This window comes from Camellia sinensis, chromosome 13 (assembly GCF_055761805.1).
Source record: "Camellia sinensis isolate YWXY chromosome 13, ASM5576180v1, whole genome shotgun sequence".
In the NCBI taxonomy this organism is placed as follows: Eukaryota; Viridiplantae; Streptophyta; class Magnoliopsida; order Ericales; family Theaceae; genus Camellia; species Camellia sinensis.
Genome location: NC_138973.1, coordinates 75745258 through 75765059, shown reverse-complemented (window position 1 = coordinate 75765059; position 19802 = coordinate 75745258). Strand labels below are relative to the sequence as shown.

The 19802-nt window shown below is 37.8% G+C and overlaps 1 protein-coding gene across 1 annotated transcript; it reads left to right on the top strand.

The window, feature by feature from the left end:
- The first annotated feature begins 4382 nt into the window (after positions 1-4382).
- Positions 4383-8828, top strand: ISPF (isoprenoid F). The gene is made up of 3 exons (XM_028221531.2): positions 4383-4849; positions 5334-5464; positions 8310-8828. Exons 1-3 carry the CDS (start codon positions 4504-4506, stop codon positions 8541-8543), a joined length of 711 nt encoding a protein of 236 aa, XP_028077332.2. The 5' UTR covers positions 4383-4503; the 3' UTR covers positions 8544-8828.
- The last annotated feature ends 10974 nt before the right edge of the window (positions 8829-19802 follow it).

Here is a 19802-nt window from a genome sequence, read left to right as displayed (position 1 = left end):
TGAGCTTCTTGAGATAATTCATACAGATATTTGCGGGCCACTCAACATCCCATGTCTTAGTGGTGAAAAATATTTTATCACATTTATAGATGACTTCTCACGTTATGGATATGTGTATCTAATTCATGAAAAGTCTCAGGCTGTTGACATCCTTGAGGTGTACATAATTGAAGTCGAGAGACAATTAGATAGAAAGGTTAAAATAGTGAGATCAGACATGGGTGGTGAATATTATGGTAAATATGATGAGTCAGGCCAAAATCCGGGCCCATTTGCCAAATTCTTAGAAAAGAAAGGCATTTGTGCTCAATATACAATGCCTGGTACGCCACAGCAGAATGGAGTTGCTGAAAGGCGTAATCGTACACTTAAAGATATGGTTAGGAGTATGTTAAGTTACTCAATTGTACCTATTTCAATGTGGGGTGAAGCTTTAAAAACTGCAATGTATATCTTAAATAGGGTTCCTAGTAAGGCGGTCCCAACAACTCCTTTTGAGTTGTGGACTGGTAGGAAACCTAGTTTGAGACACTTACATATTTGGGGTTGTCCAGCAGAGGCAAGAATCTTCAACCCACAAGAGAAAAAGTTGGACTCAAGAACAATATCTGGATATTTCATTGGTTATCCAGACAAGTCTAAAGGGTACAAATTTTATTGTCCTAATCACAGCACGAGGATAGTGGAGACTGGTAATGCTAGATTCCTAGAGAATGGTGAAATCAGTGGGAGTGAGAAAACACGAGTGGTGAATTTCGAGGAAATTAGGGTAGATATGCCAACATTTGACCCTTATCGAAAAGTTGTTGTTCCTCAGACTATTCCACAGGCTGAGGAAAACGAACAACATGATGAAAATCCTTCACCACCTCATGTTTCACCACTTCATGAAGATATCACCATTGAAAATATTGTAGAACCACCATAACCGGCAGTTCTGAGAAGATCTCAGAGGGAAAGAAAGCCTGCCATTCCAGATGATTACATGGTGTATCAATAGGAATCTGATTTTGATATTGGGATTAACAAAGATCCAGTCTCATTTTCACAAGTCATGAATAGTGATGATTCTTCTAAATGGGTAAATGCTATAAATGAAGAGTTAAAATCCATGGAACAGAATAGTGTTTGGGATCTCGTCGAATTGCCTAATAACTGCAAAAAGGTCGGGTGTAAATGGGTCTTCAAGACCAAGCGTGATGCAAAAGGCAATATCGAACGATTTAAAGCCAGACTTGTTGCCAGAGGTTTTACTCAAAAAGAAGGCATAGACTATACAGAGACCTTCTCTCCAGTATCTAAGAAGGACTCGCTTAGAATCATCCTAGCATTGGTAGCTCATTATGACTTAGAGTTGCATCAAATGGATGTGAAAACTGTTTTTCTAAATGGGAATTTGGATGAAGAAATTTATATAGAGCAGCCAGAAGGATTTGCAAAGAAAGGTAAAGAACATTTAGCTTGCAAATTAAATAAATCCATATACGGCCTTAAACAAGCTTCAAAGCAATGGTATTTAAGGTTTAATGATACCATTATCTCTTTCGGATTACAGGAAAATGCAGTTGATCAGTGTATATATCTGAAGGTTAGTGGGAGCAAGTTCATTATTTTGGTGCTATATGTGGATGATATTTTGTTAGCTAGTAATGACCTTGGCTTATTACATGAAACCAAGGAATATCTCTCCAAAAAAAAAAAAACTTTAAAATGGTTGATATGGGTGAGGCAAACTATGTTTTTGGCATAGAAATCTTTAGGGATCGATCTCGAGGATTGCTAGGACTATCACAGAAATGATATATTGATCGTGTTTTGGAGAGATTCAATATGCAGTTTTGTTCAGCCGGTGATGCACCCATGATGAAGGGTGATAAATTAAGTGAAAAACAGTGTCTAAGGAATGACTTGAAAAGAAAACAAATAAAGGACATTCCATATGCTTTGAGGCTACAAATCATGCTTTATGGTTGCAAAATTTCATCTCAGGACTTGGTGTTGTTGACTCAATTGTCAGGCCACTGAAGATATATTGTGACAATACCGCAACAGTTTTCTTCTCTAAGTATGGAAAGTACTCCAGTAGTTCTAAACACATGGAAGTAAAGTACTTAGTTGTTAGAGAAAGAGTCTAGAAACAACAAGTGTTAATTGAAAACTTAAGCACCTCTCTTATGATTGCTGATCCATTCACAAAGGGATTGCCACTAAAGACATACAAAGAGCATGTTATCAGGCTGGGTCTTTTAAGCAACCCTTGATGTGTATGGTTAATCGTGAGTGCTTATTTTCATTTGACACTATTTGCGCAATAATAATTTTGTTTCTGTTTTTCCTGTTTCTAAAAGTGTGTGTACACATTATTTTGAATATTGATAAACAGGAAATGTCTTAACAAGACAAATTACAGGGGCCTTTCAGGCAAATAATTATATGTCCCAATAAAAGGACTGGGTTGGTGAAGGTTATCAATGGAGTGGTGCATAGAAGGAAATATGACATAAATGTTATATAGCCGCTATGACTCACATTGGTGATCTGAAGTAATCACAGTATTATAGTTTTTAATATATCTGAACTTATTGGCTATTTTTTAAAAATTCGTGATCACATGTCAAAGTTTTTAGTGTGGAATCTAATGAGTCAAATTTTTTTTTTAAGTTGCATATTTTTGAAAAAACTCATAATTGCATCATAATCGGCTTAATGGGCCAAGTGGGAGAATGTTGGATTTATTTTTTTAGTGTGGCCCAATAGCCTACATATTTTCTACATGTTTTAATTTATTTGGACTCCACAAATAGATAAAGCCAATATTTGAGATCAAGTTCAGTAAATAGAATTTTAATATAATCACTCTTCTAAGATAAGAAGGAAACCTTGATGGATTAGAAATTCTTCTGATAGAGTTTATCTGGCTCTTTTCTCTCATCTATATAAGGATGGGTGACTCCCCTTTCATATCATGAGTATTATTCCATCACTCTAAGTTTTATAGTCATCCTAATAAAGTGAGAGACAGAAAGAAGAAGGTTAGGGGTATTTTCTCAACTTCTCTAATTCAATGGCTGACAAAGGTATATTCGTTTTATTCTTGAGTTGTATTGAATTCAAGATCCTGTAAAGTTTAATTCCGCATTATTATTATGATTACATGTATTATTAAATCTTACAGCTATGCCATTTGGGTAATGCTAGGGACACCAAATTTTCTACCAAACAAATGACCAAATGTCTCACATGGGTGTGGGGTCCGCAATTTTATGGGCCCCACACCCATATGAGACATTTGGTTATTTATTTGGTAGAAAATTTGGGACCTCTAACATTTTTCATGCCATTTTACCCATCTGTCCTCTAATATTTTGAAAGCAATTTTCGAATATAAATACCCCCTCCGTTATTGTTGCACACATCCAGCAACAACTTTCATTTTTAGAATTGTTTCCAAAACATAAAAGTTCATCAACTTTTTATGTAAATCTATAATTTTAATAAAAATGGTATTTCTTAAATCTTCACATTGAATCAATGAAAGTCTCGTGATGAGTGTGAAGGGGAAAAAAAATAAAAATTCAGTGTTTATTATTATTAAAATAGTATAATTTCGTTGATGAATAAAAATTGCAAAACGGGATGCCAATCTTCTCATTGAAATTTTATTTATTAAAACACAACAAATCACTATGTCAAAATAGAGAAATATCTCAGTTTATTTTTTAAAAATATATAATTACCTGTTTTTCAGAGATAAATATAATAAATAAAACATTATAATTATTGAATCAATTTAAATTATTTTTATAAATAATATACATTTAATATCTTACAAAATAAAACATTTAAATTATCAAAATATGAACTATAATAAATCCTTAAATTCTCTCAAATTCATCTAAACATAAGATAAGCTCAGCCATATTCAATCGCTCCTCGACTTCTTTCAAACAAACACCCCAACTCCATGTGTATCTCATGGTTAATACAACCTTTCAAAAAAAAAAAATTTAAAATATATTATTTATAGATGTCTATTTGGATATGTTTATCACGAGGTCTCAAAAAAAAAAAAACACAAAAACACAAAAAGTTGTTTTATGTATTTTTTTTTTTTATTTAAAAAAATGTCTAAGCTCCGTTTGAGAATATGAATTTGAGATTTTTTTTTTTTTTTTGACTATTTTAGCTATAAAAGATAAAATAGATTATTTTAATCACAAAAAATAAAATATCACATCCAACCCATAATCATTATACTCTTCTCTCACCAAAAAAAAACTAAAGTCAAAAAGTAAAAAAATTCTTCCCAAACTAAACTTTTTAACCTAAATTAAAATAGTAAAAAAAATAAAAAACCAACGCACTTCGGCTTTTTTTGGTCTCCAAAAAGTTTGAAGAAAAAATAAGAAACAAACACAGCCTTAATTTGTGCCACGCGTCCATTCAAGTCCCAGTCACCACACACGCACCACACACACACAGCCTCTGCAATTGTTTGCAACAATGGCGATGACCACCACTCCTCTCTATTTTGCCTCTCCGATTCCAAAACAAAGCAACTCTACAAATCCACACACCTTTTCTTCTCTCTCTTGTCGCATCTCCATCGCCAAACGCTCGTCTCTCTCTGTCCGATCACCGCCGCAGCCGGCGGCGGCGGTAGTGGTGGCTGAAACCGCGAGTGCAGTTGTGGAAGCTGAGCCGAAGAAGACCGACGCTTCTCCGCCCAATTCTCTGCCTTTCCGAGTCGGGCATGGCTTCGATCTCCACAGATTGGAACCTGGATACCCTCTCATCATCGGCGGCATCGATATCCCCCACGATCGAGGCTGCGAGGCTCACTCTGATGGTGAGATTCATTCTCAGATTTGCTTTGATTAAATAAATAGTTTCATCTACAATCCTTGCCCTTTGTGTTTTTGTTTTTGTTTTGTCAAATTTGAGTGAAAATTTGGTTAAATGCATGTTCTGCTATGCAATACTCCAATCCTTACTCTTGTATTTTCATTAAATCTTTTTGAAAATTTCTAAACTTATCCTAAAACCTTGTTTTAAACATTTTTTGATGAAATAAAATCTCTCTCCAATCCCTACTCTTTTTAAAATTTCATCAAATTTGGGTAAAAATATGAGTTTTGGAAATTTGGTGAAAGGATTTGGTTCAACCTTGATTTGGTGAATTTTTTAACTCTTCCTTGATTTGATACAAGTTTGATGAAATGATTGGAGCTCACTTTTTTCCTTTTTAATCGTCAAATTTGTATTTGATAGAAGAATTATGTATGTATATTGGTTGAAAGCCTAATATTTTTGTGGTTAATTTGGGGTTTCAGGTGATGTGTTGCTTCACTGTGTTGTTGATGCAATCTTGGGTGCTTTAGGGCTTCCCGACATTGGGCAGATCTTTCCCGACTCCGATCCCAAGTGGAAAGGTGCCGCATCATCGGTTTTCATTGAAGAAGCTGTGAGTTTTATTAACTAAGTTCAATGCTTTTGATTATCTGATGCTTTTCCCATTCACATTTGCTTTAGTTTAATTTTGGGTCCTTTGAGAAATAACAGTTGTTGCTTTTGTCTACTTTGCTTTCTTCTCGTGGTTTTTGAAATTACAAGCAATGCATGAGTTGTATCTCAGAAAAGAATCACCGGAAAAGAAGAAGCTTAAGTCATAAGCCATTTGTTAGCCAAAGAAGTAAATGAATTTGTTTGGATGTTTTTTGAATTTACTTTGGTAATTAATCTTTGAGGAGTGATGGAGACCCCCTTCACTCACCACCCCACACACATGTGGCAGGTGGTGATTGGAGGACAAGGGAAACAAAAAAAAAAAGAAAAAGAAAATCCAACCAATGAGAGAGAGAGGGGGTCAAAAGGGGTGGGAAAAAAAGAGGGTCTTAGACATTTTTGTTAATCTTTATGGTGTTTGATTTCATCCGAAAGGTAATTGTTTGCTAAAACCTAAATGGTGAAAAAAACTAAAATTCCCGATATATTGATTTGTGATTATTTATCAATTTTAACCAGTAAATAGCAATTCCAATCAAACAATCAAAAACAAATTGACACAATGATTTTAACGTGAAAAAATCACAATTAGAGTATTTCCAATTGTGAAAAAAAATCAGAGGCCAAAGTCACAAAATAATCTACTAAGAAGACAAAAAAGAATTACATAAGAAGATAAAAAACCACATGCTCAAATTGAACCGACCTCAATGTACCTTTTTCACCATCGTATTCATCTCGGAATTGTCTTGTTCAACGTTGAATCCATAACGCTGATGTCGAATCTACGACGATGAGTCATTTCGGAAACCACAAAAACTTCAGTCCCAAATTTCACGGAATCTACCGAAAAACAACTCTCTCTTTTATGAATAAAACAAAATAAACAAATCACATTGATATAATTCACTCAATTCATGATATAAATTCTCACAGATATCAAAGGAAACAAGTAAAGAAGCTCCAAATGAAAATCCTAAGACCCAAGAAGAAGATCTAGAAATCGTACTCTAGAAACTGAATTAATTGCAGATTTATAGAAAACAGAATCGCGATCTCCGCTCGAGCGCAGGAATGGACGCTCGAGCGGTCTGACTAAAACTCGTGTTTCAGAAGAAAGATCTACGCTCGAGCATAAAAATGCAACTCCTTGTACTTTTGCAGGTGAGTGAAACTTATGAAAGGATTGCATCTTCGCTCGAGCGCACAATCGGCCGCTTGAGCGAACAAACAACTTCGACTACAATTTTGCCTTTTGCTTCGGGAGTACACAATCCCCGACATAGTCAACGAAGTGGCAAACATAATAGAATTAAGATGACAAATTCCTCTGCATAGGCACAATTCGGGTTGGATTCACATCGAAATACTTTTAGTATCACTGAAATAAAAGATCGAATAAAATTACAATTGAAAGGAATTTTGTCGAACGGGACTGTCAATTTAACAGAGGGATTTGAATGTGATATTGCTGATGGGGCTATGGCAGATTGAGTTGAAATTAGATGAGAGGGATGCGAGGTATGAGGAACTGATAAGAGAGACGTTAAAGATGCATATGGAAATTGAGAAGGAAAGAGAACAAGAATGTTGTGCAGTTATACTGATCCTGATCTTTTAGCCAGGTTATTAGAGAACGTGGCATGAACTTAAGTTCAGTAGTTACACGATGTAAAATATAGGGTTAATTACACTTTACACTCACTAAGTATCACTTTATCTCCAACAACTTTAAAATTGTACATTTGAACCCCTCAACTATAAACATTGCTACCATAAAATATGTTAAGCAACTATTCTTCAGCTGATTGCTGTACAACTTGGATTGTGAAGTTGTCAAACAAAATGAAGATAAACGTGTGTCTGTCTTGGAGGACAATGTTTAACCAAACAATTTTGATTTGGGACTCCTAGTTGTCAGAACAGGGGGCCACTGGTTCAATGGTTAAAACTCAGCCTGTCAACCTTGAGGTTGTAGGTTCAAAGGTGGGAATGAAAAAGGAAACTGGAAGCTCTAATTGAGTGTAGGCATGAGAATTACAGACTGCAGAATGAGTGAAATTTAACTAGTAATCTTGTCCAAATCTTCAACTGTAGTTTTCAAGAGTTTAAATATTTGATATGTGATCAATATCAATATGACTAAGGCTTCGTTTGGAAAGTGGGTTGGCTTTTTGGCTATTTTAGCCTGGGCTAAAAAACTTGGTTTGGGAAGGGTTTTTTGGCGTTTTTGGCTTTTTTTGTGAGATAAGAGTGTAATGATTATGGGTTTGATGTAATGTTTTGTTTTTTGTGGCTAAAATAGCCTATTTTGTCTTTTGTGGCTAAAATAGCCAAAAAAGCCCCAAATCCATCTTCTAAAACAGAGCCTAAGTGAAGTTAGTTTTCAATGTTTTTGCTTCATGTGATTTTCATTAAAATAAATAAATAAATAAATAAAAATCTTTGACAGATTGGTTTTGCAACCAAAATGTACAATGAAGTAGATAAAAAAAAATGAAGATAATGTGTCATGAGGTGGTAGATAAAAAAACTTGTTAAATGGACCTGCTATTGGGAATTTGGTTCTTCCTTGAACTTCATGTCTTGAATACTCAATATGATGCATTGTCACATAGAATTTTTCAAGTTTGTTGATTCTGAGATTGTCCCTGCTTTTCAATGTGGTAATGGGTATTTCATTCATCATCTTTTGAACATGTGGGAGTAGTTAATACAATTCAATAATTCTATTCTGTTCAGTTTCTTACTTGATTATATTTGCTATCAAACTTGCTCATTCTCTGCAATGTGGGTCATATCAGGTAAGACTGATGCACGAAGCAGGTTATGAGCTAGGAAACTTAGATGCGACTTTGATTCTTCAGAGGCCAAAGCTGAGCCCGCATAAGGAGGCTATCAGGGCCAATTTGTCTAAGCTGCTTGGTGCAGACTCCTCTGTTGTAAACTTGAAAGCAAAAACTCATGAGAAGGTCGACAGTCTTGGGGAAAATAGGAGTATTGCAGCACATACTGTTGTTCTTCTTATGAGGAAGTAGAAAAGGGACCATTCCAAATTTGAATCTCTGGAGTGTGAAAATTATATTTTCTCATTATTGTATACAGCTTACAAGGATTCCACACTTTTTTATTTCTTACAGTTGACAATCTATAGCATGCGTTGGATATTTTAATGGGCTCCCAATCCTGTCTGTATTCAAAAGTTGAAATGTAGTATTTTGGAGTTGGAATCTACTTCTCCATCTTTGTGCACGCTTTGTGCCTGTGAGCATGTATATGTATAACAGTCAATGAAGCTGTTCGATCTGATAATTTGTTTGCAAGTTGTATTGTGAAAGCGCATGAGTGTCTATCAGTATGATGGTGAATGAAGTTGTGTTAGGACCAATAGTCTTTGATTCTAGGTATATAGTTTGGCAATTTCATTTGGGCAAATACTTTTCCCATGTAATCCTTTAATTTCATTAAGCTGTAAAAATTTTAGTTTATAGGTTGTTTATTCTGAGTAAAGATGAGTTCTCATGCCATGCATGATCTAAGGCTTTGTACGTCACAGTAATTTGGATCTGACGGGCAAAATCTGGAGTTATTGAAGTCACTGCTTACCGCTCAATGGGTTATTGAGTGGTCAAGTCACGCTCTCTCAATTAATTTAAAGTGAATTTTGTGGTCAAAGTCGTCTCTCTGAATTATTAAAAAGTGAATTTTATTCATTCGCAGCTCAAGTCATGAAGTGTTCGTTTGAGTGATCAATATCGATTTTTTATATTTAGTTGCGTCTTTAAAGTTAATACACTACCAATTATATTCGTGGTGGTAGTAGTGGCGGCATGGAGGTGGAGGTGGAGGTGGAGGTGGAGGTAGAGGTGGTGGTGGTGGTGGGGTGGAGGTGGAGGTGGAGTTGGCGATGGCAGTAGTGGTGGTGGTGGTGGCAATTTTTTACTTTTTAAGCGGCAAACATTTTTTGTCTGAATGAGTTTGTTTTTCATTAATTATGAAAAATGTTTTCTGCTAAACAAGCTTATTTTCAATTGTATCAAACACCCAACAATAAGAAAAATATTACAACGAATTGACTTGAAGATAACTCCTAAAATAAGTGGGCAGAATTGATTGGGGTGCAAGGAAACAGACCAGACTAGAAGAAGATAAAACAAGATCAGCCTAATGCAATAACAAAGAGTATGTCACTGTGAAAGTGAGAGTCAAATAGTAGGAAATGTATTCTTCATTGAAACTTTTGTGGTCTGTGTAGATAGAGAGGCAGGACATAAATTCACGTGTTTTGGAATTTAATAACAATAAACAAGAAGGTATGACTGTTGACAAAGAATGAAACTTCAACAGGGAATAATGGAAGGGGATATAGCCACTGCCAGAGAGGGCGGCCTAGTTGGGGTTGGTATTTTTACAGATTGAATGATTCTTGATGTTCTTGCTTTCTGACCCTGGAAAATCTTGGTCTCTCTAACTTTTAAGAGCCACCCACATGCCTGGTTGACCACCCTAGTCTGGAACTGTCCAAATCTGACAAAATTCCAATCCTTTTGAATCTTATTCTTGTTCATACGTTCTCATTTTTGTATTTGATTCAAACACTGACATCCTTCATTTTAAATAGATATATTATGGTTTAAATGAAAGTATATTCTATTATTCAAACCAATCACAAGATGTGTTTTATTTACACAAGTTTGTGAAGAAAACAATTTTCAGCACCTTTCTATGAGTTCGATTTTGTTCACACAATTGATAAATTGTGTTTTAACACAATTTGTAATTGATCAAAATCAGTGAAGTCCACAACTTTAGATGAAGTCAACGCACTCTTATTTTAAATTAATCACAAATTGCATTTTGTTTACACACTCATACATTTTAGTTTGAAAGTCATAATATCATCTTCTTTTTTTTATCTATATGACTAACAAACTATTGAAGAAAATGGAATTAAAATGTTGTATGAATTAAAACTTTAAAAGAGCTAAATGCAGTTATGTTAAAAGTGTAAGATTATTGTATTCTCTTCAAATATTGTTGGCTACATATTTTGTGCAAGCCAGTTATAATTCAACGCGTGGCAAAGTAAGGGTAATATGGGGAGACCATTCAAGTCTTCGATCCTGATCGTACACGTGGCAGTTAATATTGGTTGTTATGAGATCTGAGTAGCAGTGGATCAACAAAGAGATGCAAGATGACGTGGCTTCAACGGTTACTCACATTCAAATTCAAATATAGGAGGGAAGCCTAACTGCAAGTGATGGCGTAGTGGAATTACTTATAAGGCAGCATGATCAGCGACTACGGAGGAGCAGTTTGACGGTTTGAAGTGCAATTCGATGGTCATCTTTGAGGAGTATAAATAGCAGGGAAGACCCCAAAGAAAGCCCCCAGACTCAGATCCAAGAAACCAGTCTTACTTTACATATTTCGTTCTAGTTTTTATATTTCATGTTCTTTACATTCCTGTACTTTAAATTCCTGCACTGCACTTCATTCATAGGAGTAGTTTTAAGTAGATTGTCGCTGTAAACCTCTACGAGGCAGAGTTTGGATCATTGTAAGTTTTTTATACTAATGAAATGCTTCAATTGCTCTTTATTTAACTGTTCTTGTGCTTAAATTCTCCTAAATCAAGCTACCAGTAAAAGTCCTCTTCATTGAGGCTAAAAGAACGACAACACAATCGTTTGATAATTGGTTGGCAATCAAAATTCTGTAAGGACTGATTGATCCTTGCTGGCACGCTCATAATTACAAAAATAACCTTCAAAAGCCAAAAAGCCAACATTTATTTTTGGCACGCCCAGTGGGACCCATTTAAAATGGCTAGACGTAGGAGACAAGGAGAAAATGAACGCTTAGAAGAAGGCGTGGAAGGAGAGGTAGAGATACCTAATCCAGAGGATAATGTGATAACACATCCTGTGAAAACTCCTATTTTATCGGAACCTATGGTCGAACAGACCAGTACTTCAGAGCAAATACCATTTGTTCGTAATATTGGACGAGACCAAGGAATTGGACCATCCACTGTCCCCATCTACTCAGCCAGTGAATCCATGGGGTGGCCTAGTAGATGCCATGGGACAGCAATTAATAAACACAATGGAAAGGTGGGCAACATCCTTTTTTGATCGAATGAATAACCACCAACCAACAAATGCAAGACACATGGAGGAAGTAAATGTCCCTTAGCAAAGATTGGCTAGGGATAAACAGCCTATGCAAGTTAATGGACATTTTAATGGTCAAACTAGTAATCAGAGTCATGAAAGACCGCCACCTCAGTCTTGGTACGAACCCATTTCGAGGCCTATAGTAGGCCAAAATGCCTCAATGTTCAACAGTAAAGCCATGCAAGTTGGTGGATCTGGCCCAGTACAAGAAAATGGCATAAGAATGGTTCCAAATCCCACATTCGAAGCCATACCTGGCACTAGGGGGTACAATAATCCCATATTCGAATTTATACTCGGAGGGTTGGAAGGTTTTCCCACAAATGGAAGGGATACAACACCTGTTCCAGCACCTTTCGTAGGTCCCTTCGTAGGGCAGGCTCAAAGAGGTTACCCACACCCTCAACAGCAACCTGTACCACAGGGACAACCAGTCCCAAATGTACCACCCTATGGACCAAGGGGACCACAAGCGCAAGTTTGTCCACCAAATACTATGTTTGTTCCCCTAGTAGTGGTTCAGCAGACACAAAATATGGTCCCTAGGGACCAAATTGCTGATATAGTTAGGGAGATGTGTGGACCAATGGCTCGGGGGGTCCAAACTCCTGTGTACAGAAAACCATACCCAGAATAGGTTGACAGGGTACATGAGTACCCAAGGGGTTTCAGGATACCAGATTTTGTCCTTTTTTATGGGAACAGAAACCAATCAACAGTAGAGCATATTGCTAGGTTTGCTGCTCAATGTGGTGAATTTACCAATCATGACTATATGAAGTTGAGACTATTCGCAAACTCTCTAACTGGGGGAGCATTTGTATGGTACATTAACCTTCCACCTGGCTCTATCCAGACTTGGCAACAAATGGAAGAGGCATTTCATGCCCAATTCTTCCAATCAGAGCCAGAAGTTTCCATGGCAGACTTGGCAAGATTGAGTCAAAGGCCTGAAGAGAAGGCTACTCAGTTTATTGCCAGATTTAAAAGGGCTCGAAATAAATGTAGAATAATCTTGCCAGAGCCAGAATTCATAAGATTGGCCCAAAATGGCTTAGAGTTCAGGCTTCGAAAGAAGTTTGACTCAACAGAGTTCAGGGACTTAGTGGAACTGACTTACAAAGTATCTAGATATGAAGCATTACTAGAAGAGGAGCAAGATCGAAATAATGCATCATATAAGACATACTACAAAGATCCTAACTATGAGATTGATGCAGCAGAGATTGTAGGGAAAGAGCCTATGATCTGTGAAGTATTAATTCATAAGGACACGACAATTGACCATTAGTTTAAAAAGAAAGATCTCCACAGGAAGTATTCTTTCGATTTAACTAAGGCAGATGACATTTTTGATCATTTGCTTGCGGCCAACTTCCTTAAGTTACCAAAAGGGGTTAAAATTCCATCTCTTGATGAACTTAAAGGAAAAGTATATTGTAAATGGCATAATTCTTGGTCTCACTCGACTAAAAACTGTGTTTTTTTTCGAGACAGGATCCAAGAACAAATTCGGAAAGGGAGTTTGAAATTCCCAGCCAAAGCTGAAAAGGCCATGGGGATCGACAGTAATCCATTTCCAGAAATTGGAGAGGTTGCAGCCAATGTCATTATGCCAGATTTTCAAAACCTGTCTTTGAAAGAATTGAAAGAAGTCAATGTACAGATGCATATGGCCAACCAGACAGCAAAAGACACTAGAAATCTACCAGCTATTGGACAAGATTTCTTACACCAGAGGGGAGACTCTGATGAAGAAGCACTGGATGATGACTCCATAGAGGCAGCCGTAATGCAGAGGATGTGTCCAAGGTGCAGACTGAGTTATAAGTGGTTGAAAGGCCTTCCAGTCGATGGGAAGCAATATTACAGGGAAATGCAGAGGCGTCCCAAACCAACCAATGCTTATAATAAAAGGCCGTATCCGGCTGAGGTTAGGCAGCAGCCATTAGTGGTTGAGCCTGCAGTTGATAGAATACATGCTAAAGGGAAGAGGCCCTTATATGAGTCCAGGACACCTAACTATTACAGAATGGAGAGTAGTCATTCTGAAATAAGACTGGAGAAGAGTTCAGGTTTTAGGATCAAAGCCAGAGATTGGCTCCCTAGACCAGCCCCACGGAGGATAGAAAATGATCACCTTCATCGAAGGCCTGAATCAGGCTCAAAGATTGGGGTCAGGGCCAAGCAATTGCCTTCACAGCCAGCTTCGAAGGTGGCCTCGAAGGAAGAAAAGGGCAGTGCAACATCTGGGTCAGTAAGTTCGTGGGTACCTGGAGTTCCAGATTGGTTTGTGATGTAGAACAAACCTAGGGAAGTGCCTACCCAAAGGGATGTTGGAAACCAAGGTAGGATGGTTAAGCCCCCTTTGGTGGCCCCCAACAATTGGGTATTGCTGAAACACCCAAGAACGAAGAAACCAGATATGGTCCCCGTAATTTCCAGATCACAAAGGAAGAAAATTCAGCGTAGGTACACCCAGTACCAGCAAGACCTGAAAGAAAGTGGAGAGAGTTCTTCATTGATCCAGACCGAAGGAAAGAAGAATCCAAAGTTAGACTATACTCCAAAGCCAACTCTACAAAGCAAGGTGGGTTGCAGCAGAGAACAGTTGGCTAAGGTTCATTCTGAACTAAGAGTCAGAGAGAAGGCTAGCTTAGCAGGATTGGAGAAAGCTCTGATGAAGAGTGGTAGTGAGACAGAAGAAGAAATTGGCATGAGCCAAAAGAAAGAAATGGTGGAAGAAAAAATGTTCGAAGCCTTCATGGCCGAGCAAACATTCTTGGTTGAAAAACCAGTCGAGGAAAACCATTCGAAGGAACCTGTTAGCAATGAAGTGCCAGAATGCAACATGCAGGATGCTTCTGAGGTAACTGACCAAGGTAGCCAAGAGGGGAAACAGGTACAGACAACCATCCAGTTTGGCTCGTTTCCTCCAGTATTAGTAAACATGGTACACATACTACCGCATGAATTCCAAGCTGGAGATGAGAATCAAGAGGGGCAAGAAATTGACCCAATTCCAATCTCTAGTGAAGACTCACAAACGAGTATGGTACAAGATAATTCCGGAATGGTTACCCCAATGGAAACTGAGTATGAGAGTGAAGAAGTGGTAAGTATTAACCTCTCGTATCCTTTTGAATATCCCTCGAATTCTATGACGCAGCATGTTAAGCCTTTGTATATTAAGGCTTTCTTCGATGGGATACAGTTAAACCGAGTCTTAGTGGATAATGGAGCAGCGGTGAACTTACTACCGAAATCTTCCTTGAAGAAATTAGGAAAAAAGAATCCCAGGTTGATCCCAACCAGTACAACCATTGCTGGTTTTGCTGGGGACAAACAGATGGCCCAGGGAATTCTACCCATCAACCTGAGTATGGGAACCAGGGATTGCATGACGGCGTTTTTCGTCATCGACAGCAATGCGAAGTACAATGCTTTACTTGGTAGAGATTGAATCCACACTAACAAATGTGTGCCTTCCTCTTTACATCAGAAAATGAAAATGGCTCTAGGCAATGGGGAGACGGAGGAAATTAATGCAGATCCTTAACCTTTCATAGCCTACGCAGACTTCGCAGAAGCCAAACTGTATATTGAGGGAGTGACACCGCTCAATATACTGATGAAATCTGATGGCTCAGCCGAAGTAACGGCTGATGAGAAAGTGACATACCTGAAGCACTTAGTCCAGGAGAGTGCTGATGAAGAGGTGGTCGTTAAAGATGACAATGATGCCTGGTTATAGGCAGCAAGATGAAGCACCAGAAGCCAGGTCTTTGGCTTTAATTAAGTTTTCAATATTGGATGTAAAGTCAATAGTCCAAAAAATGCGGGAGCAAGAGAAAGAAGGCATGATAATTGGCTACAAACAGGAGCAGTAACAAGCCAGAGTTTTGACCCTTGATAAATACTGTGCATTGGACATAGAAACAAAAGTCCAAGAAATTCAGAAAGAAGAAGCCTTGTGGACAGACTTTGTCTATGAGGAGGAGGGTAAAGAGGTTGAATCAAAGAACCTGGGAATAGAACGCAGTAAGGAGATTGCTTTGAAGCCAGAGGTAATCAAAGAAGGAGTTCCAGTAAGTACTCAAATACAAGACCCCTTAGAAGAAATAAATTTAGGGGAAGGTTCTGTACAACAACCCATTTATATAAGTGCCTGGTTGAATACTCTTGACAGGAACCAGTTGTTGGTTATTCTAAGGAGATATAAAGATTGTTTCGCATGGTCTTATAATGAACTACCAAGTTTGGATAGGTCATTAATGGAACATAGGCTTCCTATGAAGCCTAACTTCAAGCCATACAAACAAAAACCAAGAAGAATGGGTCCAAAAGTGATCCAGAAAGTTAAGGAAGAAATTCTTAGACTACTCAAGGTAGGCTTTATCAAGACAGCCAGGTATGTTGAATGGCTATCTAATATTGTGCCTGTAGTTAAGAAGAATGGCAAAATGAGAGTATGCATCGATTTTAGAAACCTAAACTAGCGACTCCAAAAGATGAATATCCCATGCCTATAGTAGATTTGCTGGTGGACAATTCAGCAGGGTATCAAATTTTATCAATGATGGATGGGCACTCTAGTTACAACCAAATCTGCATTGCGGAGGAGGATGTTCACAAGACAGCATTCAGATGTCCTAGGAATATTGGGACCTTCAAATGGGTTAAAATGCCATTTGGCCTAAAGAATGCTGGGGCCACATATTAGAGGGCTATGAACACTATCTTTCATGACCTTATTGGAGAGTATTTAGAGTGTTATATTGATGACATTGTAGTTAAATCCCAATCCATGGAGGAGCATCTGTTTCACCTAGAAGCAGCCTTTGAAAGAATGAGAAAGTTCAAATTGAAGCTTAATCCTCTTAAGTGTGCTTTTGGCGTATCATTTGGAAACTTCTTGGGCTATGTAGTACACAAGAAAAGAATACAGATTGACCAGAATAAAGCCAAAGCCATCATTGAAGCCAGACCTCCATCAAGTAAGAAAGAATTACAAAAGTTCCTTGGACAGGTTAATTTTCTTCGAAGATTCATTTCTAACACTGCAGGGAAAACTAAAGTATTTTCTTCCTTATTAAGGCTGAAAGATGAAGAGGAATTTGTGTGGACAGCGGAGCATCAAATTACTTTCGAAGGTATCAAAGCCTACTTGGCCAACCCTCCAGTGCTGATGCCACCAAAGGGTGATAAGCCCTTGAAGTTGTACATAGCTACAACAGATGATTCATTGGGAGCCTTTTTGGCCCAAGACAATGAAGAAGGCAATGAGCAAGCTGTTTATTACCTTAGTAGGTTTCTAAATTCTTATGAATGTAAATATTCAGCTGTTGAAAAGCTGTGTCTTGCTTTGTATTTTGCTGCAATGAAATTAAGATATTATCTTTTACCTACAACTGTCTTGGTAATTGCAACCACAGATTTGGTTAAGTACATGTTATCTAGACCCATGTTGAGGGGAAGAATTGGCAAGTGGATCCTAGCCTTATCAGAGTTTCATTTAGAATATGTTCCCCAAAAGGCAGTAAAAGGCCAAGTTTTAGCCAATTTTTTTGCAGACCATCCATCTCAAATAGAAAGCCAAGAGATAATGGAACTCGGAACAGCTAGTGTTGAGCCATGGCAAATGTGGTTCGATGGATCAAAAGCCAATGGTTTAACTGGAATTGGTATTGTGATTAGGTCACCATAAGGGGTAGAAACCACATATGGTTTCAGAGTGGATGAAGCTACCTGTTCCAATAACCAAGCTGAGTGTGAAGCCTTGATAGTGGGATTAGAAATTCTTATTGGATTACAAGTACATGCAGTTGACATATTTGGAGATTCTCAATTGGTGGTTAACCAAGTGAAAGGGATTTTCAAATGTCAAAGTATAAGCATGCTGCCATATTATGTTGTCGCATTACATTTGTTCTCTCAATTTCAAATAGCAAATGTAACTCATGTTCCAAGATTCTTGAATAATAGAGCTAATGATGTAGCTCAGAAAGCCTCGAACTTCAAGAGGAATGATGGTACCCAACGGGACATAAGCCAAACAACATACCAGAAATCTATACCACCCTTAAATAAAAGGAATGTGGTCCTGGAAGTCAATCATAATGATTTACAGGAACAAGATAGGAGGCATCCAATAATACAGTACTTGGCTGGCCCATCCTCAAAGGCCAGCAGAAGAATTAAATTACAATCTATGCAATACATCATATATAATAATGATCTCTACAAAAGGGGGGGAGATGGTCTATTGTTGGAATGTTTAGGACCAAAAGAAGTATTAACAGTTATGGCTGAGGTTCATAAAGGCATCTGTGGTGTACATCAGCTTGGTGTAAAAATGAGATGGGTGCTTCGAAGACATTCCTATTATTGGCCAACTATCCTTAAAGACTGCATAGAATATGCAAAGGGTTGCCAGGCATGTCAAAAGCATGGTACAATAAGACATGTGCCCATAACTGATCTGCATGCAGTAGTAAAGCCTTGGCCATTCAGAGGATAGGCCATAGATATGATGGGGAAAATACACCCACCCTCTTCGAAGCATCATTGTTTCATTTTGGTGGCTACTGATTATTTCACCAAGTGGGTCGAAGCCAAGCCATACAAGGCTGTAGACCAGACTGAGGTCATTGGGTTCATCAGGGATTTGATCCATAGGTTTGGCATTTCGCAAATCATAACTGTTGATAATGGAACTGTGTTTGATGGAAAAATGGTGAGATCTTTTATGGCTGAGTTTGGAATTAGCCTTATTAATTCCACCCCCTATTATACACAAGCTAACGGCCAGGCTGAATCATCTAATAAGTCCTTGAAGAAAGGAATACAAAAGGTTGTGGAAGACAATCCTAGGGATTGGCATAACTTGTTGTTGGATGTATTGTGGGCTTATAGAACTTCCCCAAGGTCAAGCACAGGAGTTACTCCTTATGCCTTGGTGTATGGGCATGATGTTGTATTGCCTGTGGAAATTAATGTTAAGTCTTTGAGGGTAAGATGCCAAGACCAGCTAGATTCTGAGCAATACCATCAGAGTATGTGCTTGGAATTAGAAGGAATAGATGAGGCCAGAATTCTGGCATTAAACAACATTCTCTTTAAAAAAAAAAAAAACCAGCCAAAATTTACAATAAGAAAGTCAAGCACATTGGCTTTGATGAAAGTGATTTGGTGTGGAAAACTATACTCCCAATAGGTATTAAAAGCCATAAGTTTGGTAAATGGTCACCTAACTGGGAAGGACCATATCAAATTCATAGAGTTCTGCCTTTTGGAGCATACCATTTGAGAAATTTGAATGGTTATGTGCATCCCAAAAAGATTAATGGCAGATATTTGAAGTCTTATTTTCCAACTATTTGGGAAACACAAGGAATAAAATAAACACTAAGTACAAGAACACAAGATTACTCAGATGATAAACAAGAATTTGTTTTTGCATAAAGAGTCAAGTGCATCGTGCCACAAATTGGCCCAAAAATCATTACAATGTTTTAATTGTTTTTGTACAACAGATTTCCTATTGGTAAATGATGAAAATAGTTGGATAACTGCAGCCATGTCTCCTTTTTGATCGGCCAGTCCTTGGTTGGTGATTTGCAGTTTGATGTCAGTTCGGACTAAGGCCTGGTTCACTGCAGAAAGCTCCTCTTCAAGTTGAGCTTTCATCTTCAGTAGCTGAATTCGAAAGTGAGAGGCAGATGAGTGTTGTTCCTTAAGCTTTGACACTTCAGTATGCACTTGGGAAACAAAACTCTGGTCTCTAACCAATTTCTCATCCGCAGCCTTAGCAGCATGACAAATGCTGATGTAGAAGTCGATAGTAGCTGCTGCCTGGGATAGGTGACTTGAGACATTCATGCCGGACTGCTCAGTAATTTTGCAGTACTAAAGAAACCCATTTCTGATTATAGGCCGTTGTAGATCCTTGAAGGGAATCCTTGAAAAGGAAATTAATAGTTCCAGGCAGGTGTCTAAGTCTATCAAAGGTACAGAAGGTTCGCTGCTGGAGGAAGAAAGGCTCTCAAAAATTTCCAACAAAGAGCCAGCCAAAACTAATGGCTCAGCTTCCTCATCAAATGCTAGAGAAGTAGA

Bases quoted from the DNA above. Each gene is read 5' to 3' on its own strand.
- ISPF (XM_028221531.2), top strand. From the start codon at position 4,504: ATGGCGATGACCACCACTCCTCTCTATTTTGCCTCTCCGATTCCAAAA. The intron at 4,850-5,333 runs GTGAGATTCATT...TTGGGGTTTCAG, and splicing joins CTGCGAGGCTCACTCTGATG to GTGATGTGTTGCTTCACTGT. The intron at 5,465-8,309 runs GTGAGTTTTATT...GGGTCATATCAG, and splicing joins CGGTTTTCATTGAAGAAGCT to GTAAGACTGATGCACGAAGC.